At 41.6% G+C, this 19,569-nt stretch overlaps 1 protein-coding gene across 23 annotated transcripts in view; it reads left to right on the plus strand.

Moving 5' to 3' along the window:
- The window catches only part of PLD1 (phospholipase D1), a 204,044-nt gene that overhangs the window by 46,329 nt on the left and 138,146 nt on the right, over positions 1-19,569 (plus strand). For 4 of the 23 annotated variants that reach the window (XM_089910848.1, XM_089910850.1, XM_089910866.1 and 1 more), the window contains exon 1: positions 2,843-4,580. The exons of 14 other annotated variants lie outside the window; for them this stretch is intronic. Coding sequence is in view for 3 of the 9 variants with exons in the window: in XM_089910858.1 (XP_089766984.1) it covers positions 6,961-7,027 (67 nt within the window). In the remaining 6 variants the exon portion in view is untranslated. 5 more of the 23 variants (XM_089910869.1, XM_089910868.1, XM_089910858.1 and 2 more) reach the window with 4 other exon arrangements.

Genomic DNA, 19,569 nt, shown 5'->3' on the forward strand with positions numbered 1-19,569 from the left:
TTCGGTTTACTTCCAGGGAAATCTGAAGAGCCTTACAGCAGACTTTTTTTTATACCATGAAGAACTTATGTTCAACACGAGATCCTGAATCCTTAATGACTGACTTTGAGAAAGGACGTATCATTGCTTTCACTAAGAAGATATTTTAAAAATTGTTATTAGCTTTTCATGTTTCGTTATGTCCTTTTTAATGTCCCTATTTTAGTTTCATTATTTCATCTTTCACGGCAAAATTGTCTTATGGCCAATTAGCTGTGCAGCAGAACTGCTTGCAGTAAAGATTCTTACAGCGAAAATATCAGACATGAAAATTAGTATGCATAGGGTTACCAAGGAAACCGATTAGACTGATATACAGTTATACCAAAAAAGTAATAATATAATAATATCCACCCCTTATTAACACACTACCTACCAAGAGCTAGTGGCAGATTTAATAACTACTGTAATTTTGGGGTAGTAATGAGCGGAAACGATACCTTGAGATACTTGCAATACTGTACTGTGATATGAAGATATCTTTGATTTCTACTTGTGACAAGTCACAGTTACACCTAATTTTACCATGAATTATTGCCTACATTTGTAATTGAAGGGAATGCTAAATTTCAGTTAAAGGTGAGTAAAAATTGAAACAAAAAATTTCCCGGGCTTCCCTGGTGGCGCAGTGGTTGAGAGTCCACCTGCCGATGCAGGGGACACGGGTTCATGCCCCGGTCCGGGAAGATCCCACATGCCGCGGAGCGGCTGGGCCCGTGAGCCGTGGCCGCTGAGCCTGCGTGTCCGGAGCCTGTGCTCCGCAACGGGAGAGGCCACAACGGTGAGAGGCCCGCGTACCGCAAAAAAAAAAAAAAAATTTCCCTACCCATGTCCTGAATTCTCTCTGAAATCCTCAGATACCTCTTGCCTTGAAACTTCACCCTTTCCTCTTACGCTGTGTGCCCCGCTGCTGCCCTCCAGCTGCTGTCACCCTAGATGTGTGCCTCCCGTCCATGCAGGGGACAGGAGCACCAGACCTGTATCTCCTGCAGCCCACTGCACATCCACCCTGGACGACCCACAGGACTTCGCACTCAGCCTTGGTCTCCAAAAGCCAACTCCTCGGCTTGTCTATCCCACCCCTGCTCCTCCCGCCAGCCTGCTCTTCCTCCTGTGTTCCCTGTTCTGTTGGTAGCATTAACAACCTCCACGTGGCTCAGGCCCCAGACCTAGCTTGAGCAAGTAAGTGAGCGCTGCTGTGGCCAGGGTTACCGCCCTAGCCTCCTTGATAATGTTTATGGAAGTGTAGACTTGTACATTTTAAAGCGCTGGTCTGCCCTTTTCTTTACCTGCAATGTCTTCTAAATTCCTGCGTACCCTACAGGGCTTAGTTCCTTCTTACTTCTCTTTCCAACATGTACACACTGTGGTTTAAAATGTCTTGGTCATGTCTCTTTACCTCCATGATGTGACATCGGAGGACTCCCGCCTCCCTCGCAAAGTTTTCTTCTGTTGGTCCCCCAGCCTCACCAAGCTCCCTATGGCCCCTCCAGTGGCCCACTCCCCACTTCCCCCTTTTCCTTGGCAGACAGAGTGAGTGCCTTCTGCCTGGGGATTCCTTACCTGCCTCATGGCCTCCAGGTCTCAGTTCTGCGGCTGCTTGGCTGGACAGCCTTTCCCAGCCTGTGCCGTTATGAGGACTGTCCATAGAGCAGTTCTTGTCCAGCCAACTCCTGCTCCCTTGCATTTGAGCAGAGTCTGGCAGGGTTTCACCAGTGGTGTGCACTCGGGAGGACAGCATTATCAAAGTATGTGGTTAGCGGCGCTGACTTCAGAGCCAAATGACCCGGGTTCTAATCCCAGCTCCGCCACTAGCTGTTGGCAAGATACCCTTTAGATGCCTCAGTTTTCTCATCTGTGAAACTGGCATAATTATGGATTTGTGTGATATAAATGAATTAATCTCCTGAAGCCCTTTAGAACCATGCCTGGCTTATACTGAGAGCTTAAATATCAGCTATTGTTACTAGTTTTAGTTTCAGTAATGTGGCTTGGGCTCGTTTAAAAGTCACATCCTACTATACTTTTATTTTTGCTGGAGTTTTATTAAAGACTGTTGTGTAATTCGAAACCCAATATTTAACTCTTCTTCATCTCCATTGAGGTTGATATCAGAACGCTGATTTTAGCAGAAATAATTTATGTGAGACAAAAGGAAATACTTTTTGAAAGAAAGGTAGGAGGACTCCTGGGGATACATACAGCCTCTTAACAGAATGATGGAGACACGGTCCCACCAGCAGTTAGCTAGTTGAGTTGGGGATTTATCCATGGTTCTTCCATTTCAGAGATTATGTTGATCTCACAGGAATTTTTCTTGCAGCCCTTTGGGTAGAAGAGAGATCAATATTATTTATCAGAGGATTTCTCTGGGAATGCATATCATCATATATGCTTGCAAACCAATCCACATAAAAAGATGGTTTTGAATGTAATTACTTTTTTTTTGCATGAGTGTTTTCATATCCTCTATAAATATTGTGCTCTGAGGGAAGAAACTTTTCATGGTTCCTACCACACATTGTTTGTGACATTAATGTACTCTTATAACTGATCCTTTTCTTCCCTTTTTCTTTCAACATTGAAGCAGTATTTCCCCTGAGGTTTAACTGTTTCAGCCTTTTCTACGTTTTGCCACCAGGTGGGGCACTGGCTCCTTTATAAGGCATGGGCCAGGGCTTGAGGCTGGTTTTCTCACTGAGGTGGCTGTCTTGCCCCGTCATTCTGAAGCGACCCCTGGAGAAACTGTTCAGCCCTGACCCGGAGAGTGCGTAGAAGAGGCCAGCAGGGTGAGTGTTAGATCTGAGGGAGTTTCAGGGCTTTTCATGCCTGATCTTGTTGAGCTAATATGCTAATGACTTCTGTTTCATAGGTTTTGAGTAACTTGAATTTTACCGGAAATACATGTAAATCTACTTGGCAACAAGTGAATCAAGTTTTCCTTGGAATATTTTTTGTTTGTTTTTTGCGGTACGCGGGCCTCTCACTGTTGTGGCCTCTCCCGTTGCGGAGCACAGGCTCCAGACGCGCAGGCTCAGCGGCAATGGCTTACGGGCCTAGCCACTCCGCGGCATGTGGGATCTTCCCGGACCGGGGCACGAACCCGTGTCCCCTGCATCGGCAGGCGGACTCTCAACCACTGCGCCACCAGGGAAGCCCCGTCCTCGGAATATTTGGTCCCATCTTTATGGCTCAGAAGAAACATTAAATTTGGTAACCTTGACCATTATGTTAAATAGGTCTTATTTAAATAAGATAGAAATCATGGAAACAAGAATTAAAACTGCTCTTGGCATTGAAAATTAGGGGAAGATTGTGTATAACTGTGAACACTTCATGTTAAAAAGCAGCGCATGGATTTTTATTCTTTTTTTTTTTTTTGCGGTACGCGGGCCTCTCACTGTTTTGGCCTACTCCCGTTGCGGAGCACAGGCTCCGGACGCGCAGGCTCAGCGGCCATGGCTCACGGGCCCAGCCACTCAGCGGCATGTGGGATCTTCCCGGACCGGGACACGAACCCCTGTCGCCTGCGTCGGCAGGCGGACTCTCAACCACTGCACCACCAGGGAAGCCCAGATTTTTATTCTTAAGCGATGTACTGGAACATTATTTTTTTAAGATATAAATGTTTTAAATTATCAATTACGTTTTTCTACAATGAAAAATAAATTTCTTACTTTGAAACCATTGTGAGTCATACGTCCCAGTTTAAACTATAAAAAACTACAAAACCACCAAAAAACTTTTTTATTTTATAATATAACCTAACTGTAGATGGTGAAATTGAATTATGAGTGATTTTCACAGTTACAGACACTAAGTCAGAATCAGAAGTTAGAAAATGCTTTCATAAGTTTTCCTCTTGAACCTAATTTTTAGACTTTAGTGATTAATGAGGTTTTATGCTTATTTAATGTATTTTAAAAATCTAGAAATAGTGGTAGTATGTGCCTTTGGTTCTCAGAAGCAATAACTTCATGTGGTCCCTCTTAGGCAATGTGAAATTATAGTGCTATATGTTCCATCACCACCACCACCAATTTAGGCAACAATATAAAACTCATTTCATGGCACTAGTGGAGGGCAGACTGTATTCCTCTTGTTTAAAATGAATGAGTCACTTTAATACAGCATCTGAGGGGCAAGAAGGGAATGAGAGTGCTCTTTGTTTCAGCTGGTGTGTTACAGTTTTCTTGGGTAGCAAGTACAAAAATGAAGCCTGAAGCCTTAGCTCATTCTGTATGTGAGTTTTATTTCTCACAGCAGCCCAGTGTCTATTTAACATATGGGAGTGGTTTCAAGTTCATTACTAAAGCTTATAGGCTAAAGGGCTTTGTGGGCTTGGCTATGACTTAAGTGGCCTTTGGGGAGTTGGCCAAAAACGGGGCTTGGGAACAGACTGCTTTCCCCGTGTCTGTGGATTCTGGGGGTAGTCAGTTTTTTTTTCCCCTGTCGGCTGTCAGCTGCTTTGGAGATTATTTTCATAGTAAGGATTCTTTCTTTAAAGCAATATGAAGCGACTACTTTCACAGGGGCACCAGGTTAGTAAATAAGGTTTTGAACTTTCTGCTGCATGTGTCAGATTTTCTTTCTGTCCTCACGGGGCGATGACATGACAGTCAGCATAGCATTTGTGCTGTTGCTGCGTTCTTTTAGAAAATAATGTGAGTTCGTCGATCCTACGGAGGTCTGGGGGTTATGATTCTCCTTGTAATGTATGCATTGCTGGACAATATTAAATGCAGGTGGAAGCCAAGAAGAAATGACATTTATGTGTTGGATGTGCAGTCTAGAGATTTGTACCTGTTCATATGCATTTTCAATTCCTTTTTCAGAATTCCTTTCTTTGTGTCTTCCCATTATATTTTCTAGGAATAACTATGATTTTATACATGGTTGATTTTACTTTATGGAACACGAGACAGCAGTGTGTAGTGCCCCAGCCAGTGGTGTCGTCCTTCACACCCTGTGCGTGCTTGCCTGATGCATTGTTTTCTCTGGGGCCTACTGCTTATAGTTACAAGGAACCAGAATATGATTTTAATTTTCTTTTTGAAAAGTCTGACATTTTCCTAGAATGCCTCAGAAAATACCTGCATAGCAGTTGACGTGGGCAGAGTGTAGGTGGATCAAGCTGGACTGAATCCCTTCCTTAGTCATCACTGTTTTTATTCTTAAGTGATTCCTCTAGGAATAAATATGACTGTCGAAACGGAGTGTGCCTTGTAAGACAATGAAAGGATCGCTAACAGTATTGAAATGAAATTAAGTCAATAGAGCGAAGTATCAAGAGAATATCTTCCTTAACTTCATTAACTTAGACATCTAGAGAGCGATATTACCTTTGTTTACTTGTCACCAAAGCAATCCAGCATGAAGTTGTTTCACAAGAGTACGTAGATCAATTTGATGGTGTTTTCAAGTTTGCAACACTTTATGAAATATATTGGCTTTTATGTTACTTTATGTATGCTTTAGTTTGAGGTAAGCGCTGGTGTTTTTTTTTTTAATAAATTTATTTGTTTGTTTTTGGCTGCATTGGGGTCTTTGTTGCTGTGCGTGGGCCTTCTCTAGTTGCGGTGCATGGGCTTCTCATTGAGGTGGCTTCTCTTGTTGTGGATCACGGGCTCTAGGCGCGTGGGCTTCAGTAGTTGTGGCTCGCGGGCTCAGTAGTCGTGGTTCACGGGCTGTAGAGCGCAGGCTCAGTATTTGTGATGCATGGGCTTAGTTGCTCTGCGGCATGTGGGATCTTCCCAGACCAGGGCTCGAACCTGTGTCCCCTGCACTGGCAGGCGGATTCTTAACCACTGTGCCACCAGGGAAGTCCCAGTATGGGTGTTTTAAAATATGCTAATATGCTTCTGTTATTGCCATTTGAGTCTCCTCTTTTTTCCCCCGCTGGGAAATACAGTGTTTCAGAAAGGGTCTGTTCTCTCAGGTTGTCCTGTGTTTAAAAATATAAAATTGAGGGAGAAGGGAGACAGAAGTAGGTACTTAAAGAAATCTTTGAGGTGATTTGCTAAAGTTTAAAGATCCCAGTTCTATCTCTGCTGAGGCTGAAGTTGCAAAGTTATGGCTGCATGCTATCTCAGGATTGTAAAATTGACTGTACTTTATCCCCCTCAAGACACAATTGTACAGCTGTATTATTACCCCTGCCTCTGCAGATATTTTCTTCAACAGTAAATCCAAAAAAAAAAGAGCAGAGATTGCTATGACTTGCTTAATATATGCTAGTACTGCATATGTGGTATTATTAATTATTAAATGCTATTAACTTAAAATTTTAAAGAAGACTTCTGTAAATCTGATTGTAGCTCCTCAATGATTTAAAGGACTGTGTTAAGACATTTTACTTGTTGATTACCTGTTTGCTCTTAGCTGGCATGGATAAGTCTTAAAAAGCTCACCTAAAGCTCATTTAGGTCTGGTAGGTCTCAGTTTCTGTGTTCCCAAGTACTTCGCAGCCTTTTCTTCTACAGATGATAACAGAACAGTACTGATTAGAAACAGAAATAAACAATGTGGCAAAGGATAGAGTAAGAGGGGAAACTCCTTAAAAACCAGATTTTAGGGTTTTCCCAAAGGATATTCATTACAATAAGCTTCCTCCAAACATGAGGGGAAAAAAAAAAGACTGTACAATAGAGTGCTCAAAATCTGTAATTTGGGATGGAGGCAAATCTTATTCCTGATTCCAGGCTTGGCACACACATTGCAGTTTTGTTCTCATCTTGCCAGACTGGTTTAGTTTTGTGACATCTCTGCTTTTTGGCTAAAATCAAGTAGAGACGGACATTTTTCCCATTCCGTATCAGGTTAAGCTTTGAGCCGATTAATTTTTATCCAACATGCTTTCTTGTTAACAGTCAAAAGTACCCTTGATGCCTCATAAATCTCAGATGGTTATGAACATAGTTGATGGATCCATTATTTCAACATGAATTGGCCCCCACTCGAAACATCAGGAAGGTTAAATCAGTAGAAGGTAAGGACTTAGAGGAAAGAAATGAATAACCAGGAGGAATCATGATGTCAGGAGTGGGTTTTCTGACTGCTGAACCTTTATGATAAATGTTCACCTGTTGTCTGGTTCCATTCACACCCCAGATCACTCTAATTTCCTGCCCACAGTCTTCATCTTCGAGGTGCCTGTTTGGGGAGCTGTCGGTTCTTGATTTGCAGGTTCTGGCCTTGTCAGAGTCATCTTGTACAGCCACCCCCTGCCTTTTTCATGCCTAACCCGCTGGGTTCTTGCTCCTAACCCTGCTCACTGAAGGTGCCGATGTGCAAGGGTCTTGTGTTTACATATCAGAAAGTGGGGCAGAAAGCAAGGGAGACTGCGATGCCGCCCGCTGCAGAAATGAACTATTTTAATAATGACAGTGCATACTAACTTCCCAGAGGGATTGCAAAGGCTGAGGACAGATTCTACTCCCAGGGCTGATCTGACCATAGACTTCCCCAGTTCCTTGGTTCCTTCTGAAGAAGCCAATTTAAGTTTGCCCTTCTGGCATTTCTGGGGTTGAAGATACTAGTACCTGTGGCAGGAGTAGTAGAGGGAGTGGTAATAGTAATAATAAAAACTAACACGCAAAAAGCATTTCCTAAAGGCAGTCTCTGTTCTAAGCCTCTCATGTAATCTTCACAACAACCCTAAGGGGTCAATTGTCTTTATTATCCCCATTTTACAGTTGATGAAACTGTCCCAGGGAAGTTACATAATTTGTCCCAAGTCATAGCAGCTAGTCAGCAGTAGTAGTATTGTGCCTCAGAGGGGTGCTGTGGTGGGGAAAAATGGTACGAGGAGTTGATGTCTTTGGGAAATATAATCCAGTCTTTATTATTAATGAGAAGCAACCATGTAAATACTGATATCTGTGCTGCGCTTCCTACTCAAAGATGCTTCTGTTGACCCACTGTCAACCAGTAAGGCATGTCCTTTGTGTCCTTTTCCTACTGGGTGTTTGTGTGGGTGAGCTTGTACTCTGCTTTCTCACATGTTCTGCTGGGGACCAGTGGCAAGAACCAGTGACCAGTGGCAGGATGTAGAGCTTACTCGTGGTCAGTAACTGAGATCAGTGGTGACCAGTCCGCGTGGCGAATAAGCCCACAGTTGAAAACTGTCTTTTAACTACACAAGCTAATCTTGGAACTTTTGAGACTTTTTAAGGCTAAAATGATAAAACCACTAAGGCTCGAACTTGGACCTTTTGATTGTTTAGCTTTAATTTGGCCTGTATGAGTGTCCTCTTCCTTCCTGCCCAGTATGATTTCCTGCTGATAATCAAAGCTCTGATTATTTTGTCAGTCCTGAAGGCTTTCTGAGGCTTGGTGGAGAACCAGGAATATGAGACATGTATTTCCTTTAAAAACATAAATGTGCATTTGAAAATGTGGGGCAAATAACTTACTCTAGATTGGGCCAAAACTTAAACATGTGACAAATTAGGTTGGAACCTTTAAAAATATGTAAAAATACAGTCCATAGGTTAAGGAGTTATATTTTAAAAAAAGAAAGAAAGAAAGAAATCAAACGGTTTTATTATTTGGATGGGGAAGCACTTTCTCTTCCTAAAACCAATAGAGGAAATCACAAAAGGAATAGGGCAATAGATTGGAATTTTCCAGGTAGGAGTGCAAAAGCTTTAACTACAGAAATACTCATTTAAGTGTTATTTATTGTCATGAAAAGTTGGACATAATCAAAATATACAATAAAAGAAAACTGCATAATGGATCATTATGCAACTACTACAGTTTTACTTAAGAAAAACTGTAATTGGAGGAAATGGTGATGATAGATATTTAAGATAAAACACTGGATAGTAAACTATTTGTGCATCACGTACTTGGTTATGTTTAAAATATACCTGTCCTGGGGCTTCCCTGGTGGTGCAGTGGTTAAAAATCTGCCTGCCAATGCAGGGGACACGGGTTCAAACCTTGGTCCGGGAAGATCCCACATGCCGCGGAGCAACAAAGCCCGTGTGCCACAACTACTGAGCCTGAGAGCCACAACTACTGAGCCCACGTGCCTAGAGCCCATGCTCCGCAACAAGAGAAGCCACTGCAATGAGAAGCCCGCGCACGGCGAAGAAGAGTAGCCCCCACTCGCCGCAACTAGAGAAAGCCCGTGCATAGCAACAAAGACCCAACGTAGCCAAAAATAAATAAATTAAATAAATAAATAAATAAAAATAAAATAAAATATACCTGTCTCTGTATGTGTTATGCTTAGGGAGAGAACAGAATGGATGATCACCTTAAGTTAATTGGGGTTTAGGGATTATTTTAAAGGTGGGAATTTCTGGCAGTTTTAATTTTCTCCTTATACTTTTCTGCATATTAATATTTAAAAATATGATTCTCTTATATTTGAAAACATAAAAACTATTCATGGAGAGAGAAAAATAAAAGCAAGATATACAAAAATTTAATAGTAAGTTAACATCACCCATAATCTATTTAAGGTGGTAACTCTAAGAATGCTTTTAATTTCCTCAGATAGTTTGTAAACTTAAGGTTTCCTTTAAGAAGAATTTATTATTTTTATAATAAAAATTAAAATAGGTTCGGAGTGACAGGTTAGCGTTGAGGAAGATCAGTCTTTATAAAGGAGAGGATATTTTTACTTTGGAGAGCAATTATTTTGCTGCATTTTCGCATTATTTTAGGAAAGTGCCTTTTGATTTTTAGGCACCACGTTTAAAATCTTAATCAGACATTATAGCTGATTAAATTATAAGATATATAGTTTTTTTAATAAGGGATGTGGGAAGATGCTCACTGAAATACTTGAAACAACAATCCAGGAAAGACACTTCCATGGATTTCCAGTGTGTCCAGACGTTTTGATAACTCTTCATTGGTCCAAGGTCAGTTGCTGATGTTTAGAATGGGACAAGTCAACATAGTGAGACAGTCCTTAGAAGATATGATTTGACTGGAATAATGAAGGTGGAAGAGAACCTTGGAGTAGTTGACTTCCTTCTTCCTCCTCCTTCTTTTACAGATGAGGTCCCCAAAGCCCAGAATGATTGAGTCCCCAAGGTCACAAGGTTCTAGTCGACTTGACTGGAGTCTTTTGGGGCCTTTTGAGGTCTTTTGATTCCCCTATTGCTGCTGGTTTTAATATTTCATTCTGTCCACTTACAAACATTTTAGTAATGAGGAATGAAATTATTTTTCCATTTTTCCTGGGTTGGTAAAAATCAGAAGCTAATACCATTCAGCACTTACCTGATGACATTGGAGAAAGAAGCTGACAGCTCATTATGGCTTCCAAGGAAAACTTACCAGCTTCACAGGCGTGGTCTTTATTCTCATCATTGTTGTTCGAACATTTTGTTCTTGGGTAAAGGCTTACTTAATGCACATCTGGTTTCCATGTTTGTTCTGAAAGACAGCAGCCACAAGGAGTGACTAGAGATCACTGGATAGTGAACCCTGGGAATTATTTTTTATTTTTTTGCGGTACACGGGCCTCTCACTGTTGTGGCCTCTCCCATTGCAGAGCACAAGCTCTAGAAGCGCAGGCAAGGGAATTATTTTTTAACAACTTTATTGTTATTGTATAATTTACACATCACAAAGTTAACCCCTTCAAAGCGTACAATTCTGTATTCTTTAGCGTATTTACAGAGTTGTGTAACCATCACCATAATCTAATTTTAGAACATTTTGGTACCCCCTAAAGGAGACCTTGTACCCACTCTCCCTACTCCTCTCTCTTCCTTACCCAGCCCTAGGCAACCACTGTTCTAATTTCCTGCCTCTAGATTTGCCCATTCTGAACATTGAGTGAAATCATACACTGGATGAGAAAGCTAGAAATTTTAATCTGATGCTCAAAGACCACTTAGGCGAACATGACCTGGTTACTCTGTGGGCCCTTTCTTCTCAACAGTGTCTTGAACTGTGAGACTGAGACCAAATGAACTCAGTGTTGTCGCCTATTTACTAGATTAAGTGGCTTATTTTTGTTCTAGAGTCCCTGTATTCAAGATTGAAATAAAAAATATTCAGTATTCAAATTTTAAAAATATATGGGAGTACATATCCATTAATATGAGATTGTTGTAAGCTGTGCTGCAAAATTGTTAGGTTAGACCACAGCTTATTAGATGGGACCTTGAGTGACTTACTTGACTTTTCTAAGACTCAATTTCCTTATCTGTAAAATGAGGATCATAATACTAGTACTTACCTTTTAGGGTTCTAATGAGTATTAAATGAAATAATGTATATATAACACCTCCCGCAGTGCCTGATGCATGAGTGTTAAGTGAATGTTACCTATTGTTATTAGTGTCATTTATAATAAACTGTAGGAGTTATTTTATTTCATTCTTTCTGACTTCATCTATCTACTACTGAGGATTTGAGTTGGCTTGCAAGAATATTTACATACCATTAAACACACACACACACACACACACACACACACAGGAATAAAACAAAAGCAGGGATGATAAAGTTAGTAGAAGGACAGTATCAGAGGAAATAATAATAACAGTAGTAATGAGAGCTAACATTTATATAGCGGGTTATGAATGGATATTTCTTCAGTGTCCTTCCTAGTGAGCTGAGGGAATATTGCCAGATCAGAAATGGGCAGAGACACTGAAATGAAGCCCCAGGCTGGGACCTGGGAGGGACCTTGGTGGTCTCTGGTCTACCTTCATACCCCGCGCATGAGACAGAGCCAGAGATGACAGCTTGGTGTTGGAACTCACAGTGTGAAGGTGAGTTCACCATCTTACAATATGGATAGTCACTATTTATTAAGCACTTACCATGAGCTAAGCTAGAATTAGAACCCAAAGTGAATCCAAAACTATATAATTATGAAGTAAACTTGTCTACTCCAGGCAACCAGTTTCTTTATAAATAGTTCTTTTTTAAAGAATGGACTTATATACATTAAACTGAAGTGTACACTCTCGTAGGCACCCCCCTTTCCCATTCACATAGTACCTTCTACTCAGAGAGATTTAGATAACATTTGCAACATTGACAATGTAGTTGAATCACAAAGTTCATAGTAAACGTAATACCAGTGTTCATAAATGTTGATAAGAAGACACAGTCCAAAGTTATGCTTCTGTTTTAATCTGGCATCTTAGCAGTTTTTCATAGAGTACGGATAAAGGTTATTTCCTAAAGCATGGATAGAGGGTTAATTTAAGAAGGAGTATGTGACTGGCGCAAGAAGGGAGCTGGCCTACATCTGAAGGATAGAATGTGGATCTCAGCAAGGCTTTGCTGTCATTTGTAAAACTGGTCTGCCCTTAAATGGAATCATTTGGGGCCGAACAAAAACATTCTACATGGAGTAGGTCAGGCGCTGGTACTTCCTCTTGCCGCCTCAGTTCGAATCTGTCAGTCTTCATCCAAACCTCATCTTTACCTCCCATGTGAATTGCTACAATATTAGACATCCCAGTGAATCCGTCCCCCCCCCCTTCACTTTCTGCCAGTTCATGGTTTTGTGCTAGCTTTTCCCTAGACGGTAGAGCCCTAGCTCGTGGAGGCCAAGGGGGCCACCTCTGCTCAGAGTGGTCCCCTGAGGTCTGGCCTGGGTTTGGAGGAGGAAGGCGCAGGCGTGGTATTCTAAAGCTGAAGTGGACACAGGGTGCAGCCTCTGAGACCAAAAAGGAGGCTCTTCTGGCAAATGCTGACGCGGTGCCATCCAGGCGCTGACGGAGCACTTCCTGTTTTAGGAAGCTCTCCATTCACCAGGGCTCTTTTGCTCCTAGAGAGCTCAAAGTGTTAGAAAGTTCTCCTTTATGCTGATGTGACGTGGGCCTGTCTAGAATATCCATCCCTGTGTTGCAGCTCTGTCCGCTGGAACCACAGAGGAAACATCTACTTACACCCACAGGTCTTGAGACGTTCAAAAGGCTTCTCATTTTTGTGCAGCCTAAAAATTCCAGCTTATTTCAACCATTCCTCATAATATCATGGTTTTCAGACTTCTCCAGCCTGGTCCCTATTCTCTGAGTGTCCCTGGTTTGCCTTTGTTTTTCTGTGGCCCTCAGACTGAATACAGTTCTCCAAGTGGGAGAACCAGCAGCTGGGATTATTGGCTGCTTTCCTGGGTACTGCTCTTCTGATGATGTATCCTAACGTAACCGATGCATCGGTTCTTAAAAAATAATGTTAAATAATGTTAACATGTGCCATTTTGGGGGAGACAGTCACTATTTTCAAGGCAACGTGCCAAAGTGCCTTATATATGTGATGTTATTTAATCTTCACAGCAGTACTGAGGTCAGTATTACTACTGTATTTCCTTGATTCTAAGACACTGTTAATGGCAAGATACACCATCAATTAAATTTCAGCTTTTCAGGGAGAAGTAGAGGAAGGAAAATGCCATCATATTAAACAGAGACATAAAATGCAATAGTCCTGCCCGTTTCAGAAAAGTTAAAATGCGTGTTGGGGGAAGGGGGACAGAAAGCACATCTTAGAATCAAGGAAATATATCTTCATTCTGCAGATGCGGAGCCCAAGCTTAAGGATTTGAGTGACTTGCTACGGTCTGTAGAAGGGAGAACCGATTCAGACCCAGCTCTGCTGACTTCGGTGTATGCTCCCACCATTCTTGCTACTCCCTCCTAAGGAGCCCTAAAGTGAAGTTGGTTCATCCTAAATCCCTGGGGCTTTTTCACAAAACGGCTGCCAATCCGGGTAATCCCAGCCTGCACTTGTGAGTGTTTAAACCTAAATGCAGATGTCTGCACTTGTCCTTGGCAGTGAACAGCTTTCCATACGTCCGTATTTTTAGAGTGTGGTTACCAGATCAAAGACTATAAGTATTTTGTGACTCTACAAACATATTACTAAATTATGCCCAAAACTGGTGTATTCATTAACAATGCCACCAGCTATGAGGTTGGTTTAGCACAGTTGTAGCTGGTTTTCAATATAGTCCATCACTGGCCTCATTGAGAATGGGAATTTGGGTCTGTTGTGGGAAACTTATGTGTATATTTGATTCTCTCGTGGGACTCCTCAGGCCCCTGAGCCCCCACCGTAGGCTGACTCAGGCCCCTTCAGTGCTTCTTTGTAGTTAATATGTGCCTTCCTGTTTCCATGGCCTCTGGACTCAACTCTGAGTCCGAATCCTTGGGGGCCGCACAGCCCTAGACTTTGCTGTCTTTCTGCTTGCCCTCTGGCTCTGAGCATACCCAAGTCCTCCCCTTGCCTTTATTGTAATACCCTGCGTTATTTGATGCAGCCTGTAGAAAATCTCTGAATCCCGAGGACAATTTATGATGGTAACAGAATTAATGGGTTGAGAATTAAAAGCAGTTCTTGTTTTTGAGGCATTGTGGTGAAAGCAAGCCTTCTAGGAGATATCTGGATGATTAATTAGCAAGTAATCCATTCTAATTGTTCTAGTTCTCCCTAGATGAAGACAGGGAGGATGTAGAAAGTGTCAAGAATATATAGTTGAAGGCTTTAAGGAGAAGAACCTGCCTAGTAGATTTCAAATGGCTAAAAGGATAGAAATGAAGAAGAGAATGGACTTCCACCTGTGTGCAGGGCAGTCTCTTAGCTCTGGGAAGCACAGAATTGCGACTGGAAAAGAATGTAATTTATTTTTTATTTTAAAAGTGGGAATAAAGAAAAAGGTCAACTGTACGTCTCACTTCCCACTAAGATAACTTTTACTTATATGCATAGCTTTTATATGTGGAGTTATTGGGGTTTTATAACTCCGTTTAAATGGATAAGAAATAGTGAGCAAAAATTAAGTCCTTCAGATGCTTCTTTAGATTCTGATTCATAGCACAACATAACTCATATCTTTTGTGAGAGGACAGTTGCTGTCCTGCACTTCTTGGCTAAAAATGTAGGCCACTTTCTGACTAGAAATGTAGGTATGTGATTTAAAAAGAAAACCATAAACCATATTGAAATAGCTCAAAGTTAAATCAAGTTTAAACTCAAATTTAAGTTGACTTCGGTGTTGGGCTCAAAAAACGTGTTAACGTTCAAAAGGATAAAGTTGCCTTGTTAAGAAGTGACTCCTGGGGCATCCCTGGTGGCGCAGTGGTTGGGAGTCCGCCTGCCGATGCAGGGGACACGGGTTCGTGCCCCGGTCCGGGAAGATCCCACATGCCGCGGAGCGGCTGGGCCCGTGAGCCATGGCCGCTGAGCCTGCGCGTCTGGAGCCTGTGCTCCGCAGCGGGAGACGCCACAACAGTGAGAGGCCCGCATAAGGCAAAAAAAAAAAAAAAAAAAAGAAGTGACTCCTGGATTGTGAACGAAGGTGGTGATATCATACAAGTCTTGAGCTTATCAGTCCATAACACAGCTCTACCCCTCACATCATGAGAGATTCAGTATTTGCCAGAGACTTAATGTATTTTTATTTGCTACATGATACGTGCTTCTAAAGACACAGGTTTGGAGATTTTAGAAGGCGTGGAACTATAGTTATACTCCCTATAGATTCAGCCATTGTCTCTATCATCAACTCCCTAGGCATCTTTATAGGTCCTTTATAAATATCTGTGTGCATATATCTAGGTGAATTAAGGTCCTGACACAGCCATAGCAAGCTGGTTTTGTTCTCCCCGACTATAACATTTCTGTTGTATTTTCCTTCTCAGAGCTTCTTTCCTCCTGTCATATAATGTGTGTCATGCTGGAGCTAGTCTAAACCAGTGCCTTTCAAACTGAGATGTCTCTGAATCACCCAGGTATCTTGTTAAAACACAGATTCTGTTTCTGGGATACGGCTAAGATTCGCATTCCCAGAAAGTTTCAGGGTGATGTCTATGCTCAACGGACCACGTTTTGAGTAACAAGGATCCCAAGGTTTTTACAGTCAATACTCCCAGGAAGACAGGTGGTGGGAAAAAGCAAGCAATAAAACAAACATTAAATTGGAGGAGCCTCATATGTTCATTAATGACTGCGATTACCTTGGCCGGTGCCCCGTTGAGTTCAGAGGGACAGTAGCGCGTAAGTGCACATTGATTAAGAACTCTGAGCCCTGCAGTCCTCTGTCTGCCACTCAGCACTTGAGTCACATGGGCACATTACTAGCCTCTCTAAACCTCAGTTTCTGAATTCGTGACATGCAGATAATATGAAAATCTACTTCATAGGGTTATTGTAATCATTAAATGATATAATGCATATGAAGTACTTCCTTAATAAGTGCTTGCTAAATGTTAGCTATCCGTAGTGATAATTCAGAAAGCATTTCTTGAACATCTACCATATGCCTGGCATGTAGGTGTGTAAAAATTCAAAGACAACTCTTTAATTTCAACAGAGATTGAATTGGATTTTTTGGGAGTCCCCAAAGTTGAGATTAGATCTAAAACTGTCTCTGAGGCCAGTACTCTTCCTCCCTAATTCTGTGCCTAATTCATTGGCTGTTTCTCATGTTGGATAACCATATTAAAGCTAACCTGGTTTCAGACAACTTTAAGTAAGTGAAACCCGTGTGCTGAGTCACAGTGGATTCAACATGTTTTAACTTAAAACCAGAAGTGAGTTACGTTTGGTTCCTTGGGTTTGAGCGAGTTATCTCTGAGGATAAAAACTGAAGGATAGGTTTTTGTTTTGTTTTGTATCAGCCGGATTGTTTTGCTTGGTTAGGTGAAACTGAGACCAGAGACTGGGCATAGTTAATTTCTATTCCGGTGGATCATATTCTGAGCATACACCTGCCTTCCACTTTGGTATCTACCTTTTGAAGTGATTTCTAAAGGATTCTGTCTTTGCACGAACTAACTTGTTTCTCTAAGAGACTCAAAAAATTACACCCTGCTTCTTTCCCAACAAGCACCCAGCACAAACGCGTGTGTGCTTATGAGGTGCTGAGTATTGCCACTTTTCGTCTATCTTTTGTACCTTTCTTTCGAACCCTGTCTTGAAAAGGAAATCATCACTGACCCAGAATTTGTCTTTTCTTTATCTAATTGTTTCTCTAGATGTTGAGACTTGCATGCTTTTTCTGAGCTTATAATAGTTCTCTTTGTGATACATACTTTTGTAATTTCTTAGCAAGATACTCGTTTGGCAGAAACTTCCCAATGAGACTGTTGTGTTTGTGAAAACATAATAATCTCACTGAGCAGAGTCTTCTGGTGGTGAAAACAGTGGAATTAAAGCAATATTCAAGGTGGGAATTGACAGATTGCTTTCTCTAAGTGTTTTGACGATGTCTTTTCTTCCCCTGGTCTTTTTGGTTGTAAGTAGTAGTTTGTCTATTTTTGTTATGTGTAACAGAAATAAATGTAAAAATGACTTTGCTGCTTGTTATTCCTCTATAGGATCAAGAAAAATTACCTGCTCTTCCTTTGAGTATCGATATATTTTTTTGAGTATTGATATATGTTGATTGATATAGTAAGCAACTATATCAGTAGTAAGCCACTCTGCTTACTATTCCTGTGTCTTGGCAGATTTTTTAAAAAGTAGCTTCATTGGGATATAATTTACAAACCATAATCTTCACCCATTTAAAGGGTACAATTTAAAAGTTTTTAATATTCACAGTGTTGTTTTTGTAGATCCTTACCAGTATATTTTTCTTTTCTCTTTCTACTGTGTGTGTCAAGCCCCCTCCATATTACCATACTTTTAATGAATTTGGTTAGTACTGACAGTTCGGGGCAGATATATGTACAGTAACAAGGAACTTTTAGAAACTACTAACTTAAGGTACTTCCTGATTACTTTGTGGCTTTTTATTAACTTTATATTAGTGCTGTTTTAACGATGAATTGATCATCTGTGAACTATGCCCATGTGTCATTAGGCATGGCCTGTTTCTCATCCCTCCTATCCTTCCTTCCTCTAACCCTCACCCTCCACGCACATCCAGTTTAGCTTGTTTACCTTAAATATTACGTTGTTTCTCAAATGTGGCAGAACTGAACTCTGGTGGTTCCACGAAGGCATTACTTATGTACCTGAGACTCATCTGGAAATCATTGTTGTCTGCAGTAACTTTATAAAGAGAGCAGAGCCAGTATTCCATTTAGCCCCGGTATCTTTTTTATTTGGGAAACCACCATTGGTTATCTGGGTAATAAAAGAAATAACCATCGAAAGTGATGTCACTTATCCTACAAAATCCCATTTTGGGCAGCCCCAAATTATTGTCATTGAATACTTTTTAGCTGCAGGCCTCCAGCATCGAGAGTGGGGAGTGAGAGGTCGTGGATGAGGACTTGGAGATAAAGTCTAAATGCCTTAACATCACCTGCCCTTAACCCTATGCCCAGCTACACTGCACCTTTTTTCATTTCCTCAAACCTGCCATGGTTATGGAGATAAAATATAGTGGCTAGACTGAAGAGGTATTTAGAATTTGACAGGACTTATTAATTGGTTGGCTATAGAGCGTTAGGGAAAGAGAATTGCTGAGGGTGAGTTCCAGGATTCAGTTTCTGCAGCCGGGTAGATGGTGTTCCCAATTCACGCAGGAAGGAAACACAGGACAAGGAGATGTTTTGGGATTTGGAAGATGATGAATTCTGTTTCGAGAATATTAAGTTCACCGAAAAGGGAAGTTCATAGGGAGCTGGGTATATAGATCTGAAGCTTAGTAAGAAGAATAAGGCTGGAAAGAGTTACTGAGAGCCCAGTAGATACTAGTGACTGGGAATCCAGAGATGGCCCCTGCCTTCAAGGAGCTCTCAGTCTTCCAGGGGAGACAGAGGGCAAGTGGAAAGGAATGTACTCAATGGTGGGATCAGCTGGGAGCCATAGCAACACCAAGGAAAGGAAACAGCAGCATGTATTATAACCATTAGAATGAAAGAGATTACCCTGAGAGGTGAGTAGAGTCAGAAAGGAAGACCCTAGGATCCTGAAAAATACTAGCACGTAAATGCTGAGCAGAAGAAGAACAGCCTGAAAGATGGTTCCATCTCAGTGGTGAGAGAGAGAGGAGGAAATCTAGAGGAGTGTGGGAACATGAAAGCCAAGAGAAGAGACTCTTAAGAAGAAGGGAGTCAAGCAATGAAAGGTTAAGTGACATAAGAGTGGGGAGGGGCCCTTTGGGTTGCACAAAATGCAGGCAGTTAAGAACTTTGGTGAAGGCTAGTAGAATGTAGCGGTAGAAGCCAGTTGTAGTGGGTTGAAGAATGAGTGAAGAGTGAAGAAATATAAGAAGCAAATAGACAACTTTCTTAAGAAGTTGGCCTTGAAAAGGGAGTGAGAGATGGCGGGGTAGCGCAGCTGAGGCTGGGGTCCATAAACACTAGTCCATGCATTTGGATGCTTTTTCCACACCCATGTTTAGAAAACTTGGGGTAGGGGCCAAGAAAGTAGATAGATGGATTGACCTGGACTGGGCCTTGCCAGGTGACTACAACAGGACAATGGGGTAAGTGAGTAGAGCTTTTCAGTGAGAGGGGAGTTAGGGTGATAGATCATGTGCCCTCAGCTGGATGAATGGGTGTGAGGCCTGGGAGGGGCTGAGGGGGTGCTAACAGCCTGTGGGAGATGCAGTAGTTGCTGGGTATCAAAGGTGTTCTTGGATAAAAA

This window comes from Delphinapterus leucas, chromosome 4 (assembly GCF_059928025.1).
Source record: "Delphinapterus leucas isolate spDelLeu-1000000601 "Yukka" chromosome 4, BTC_Dleu_Yukka2, whole genome shotgun sequence".
Taxonomy (NCBI): Eukaryota; Metazoa; Chordata; class Mammalia; order Artiodactyla; family Monodontidae; genus Delphinapterus; species Delphinapterus leucas.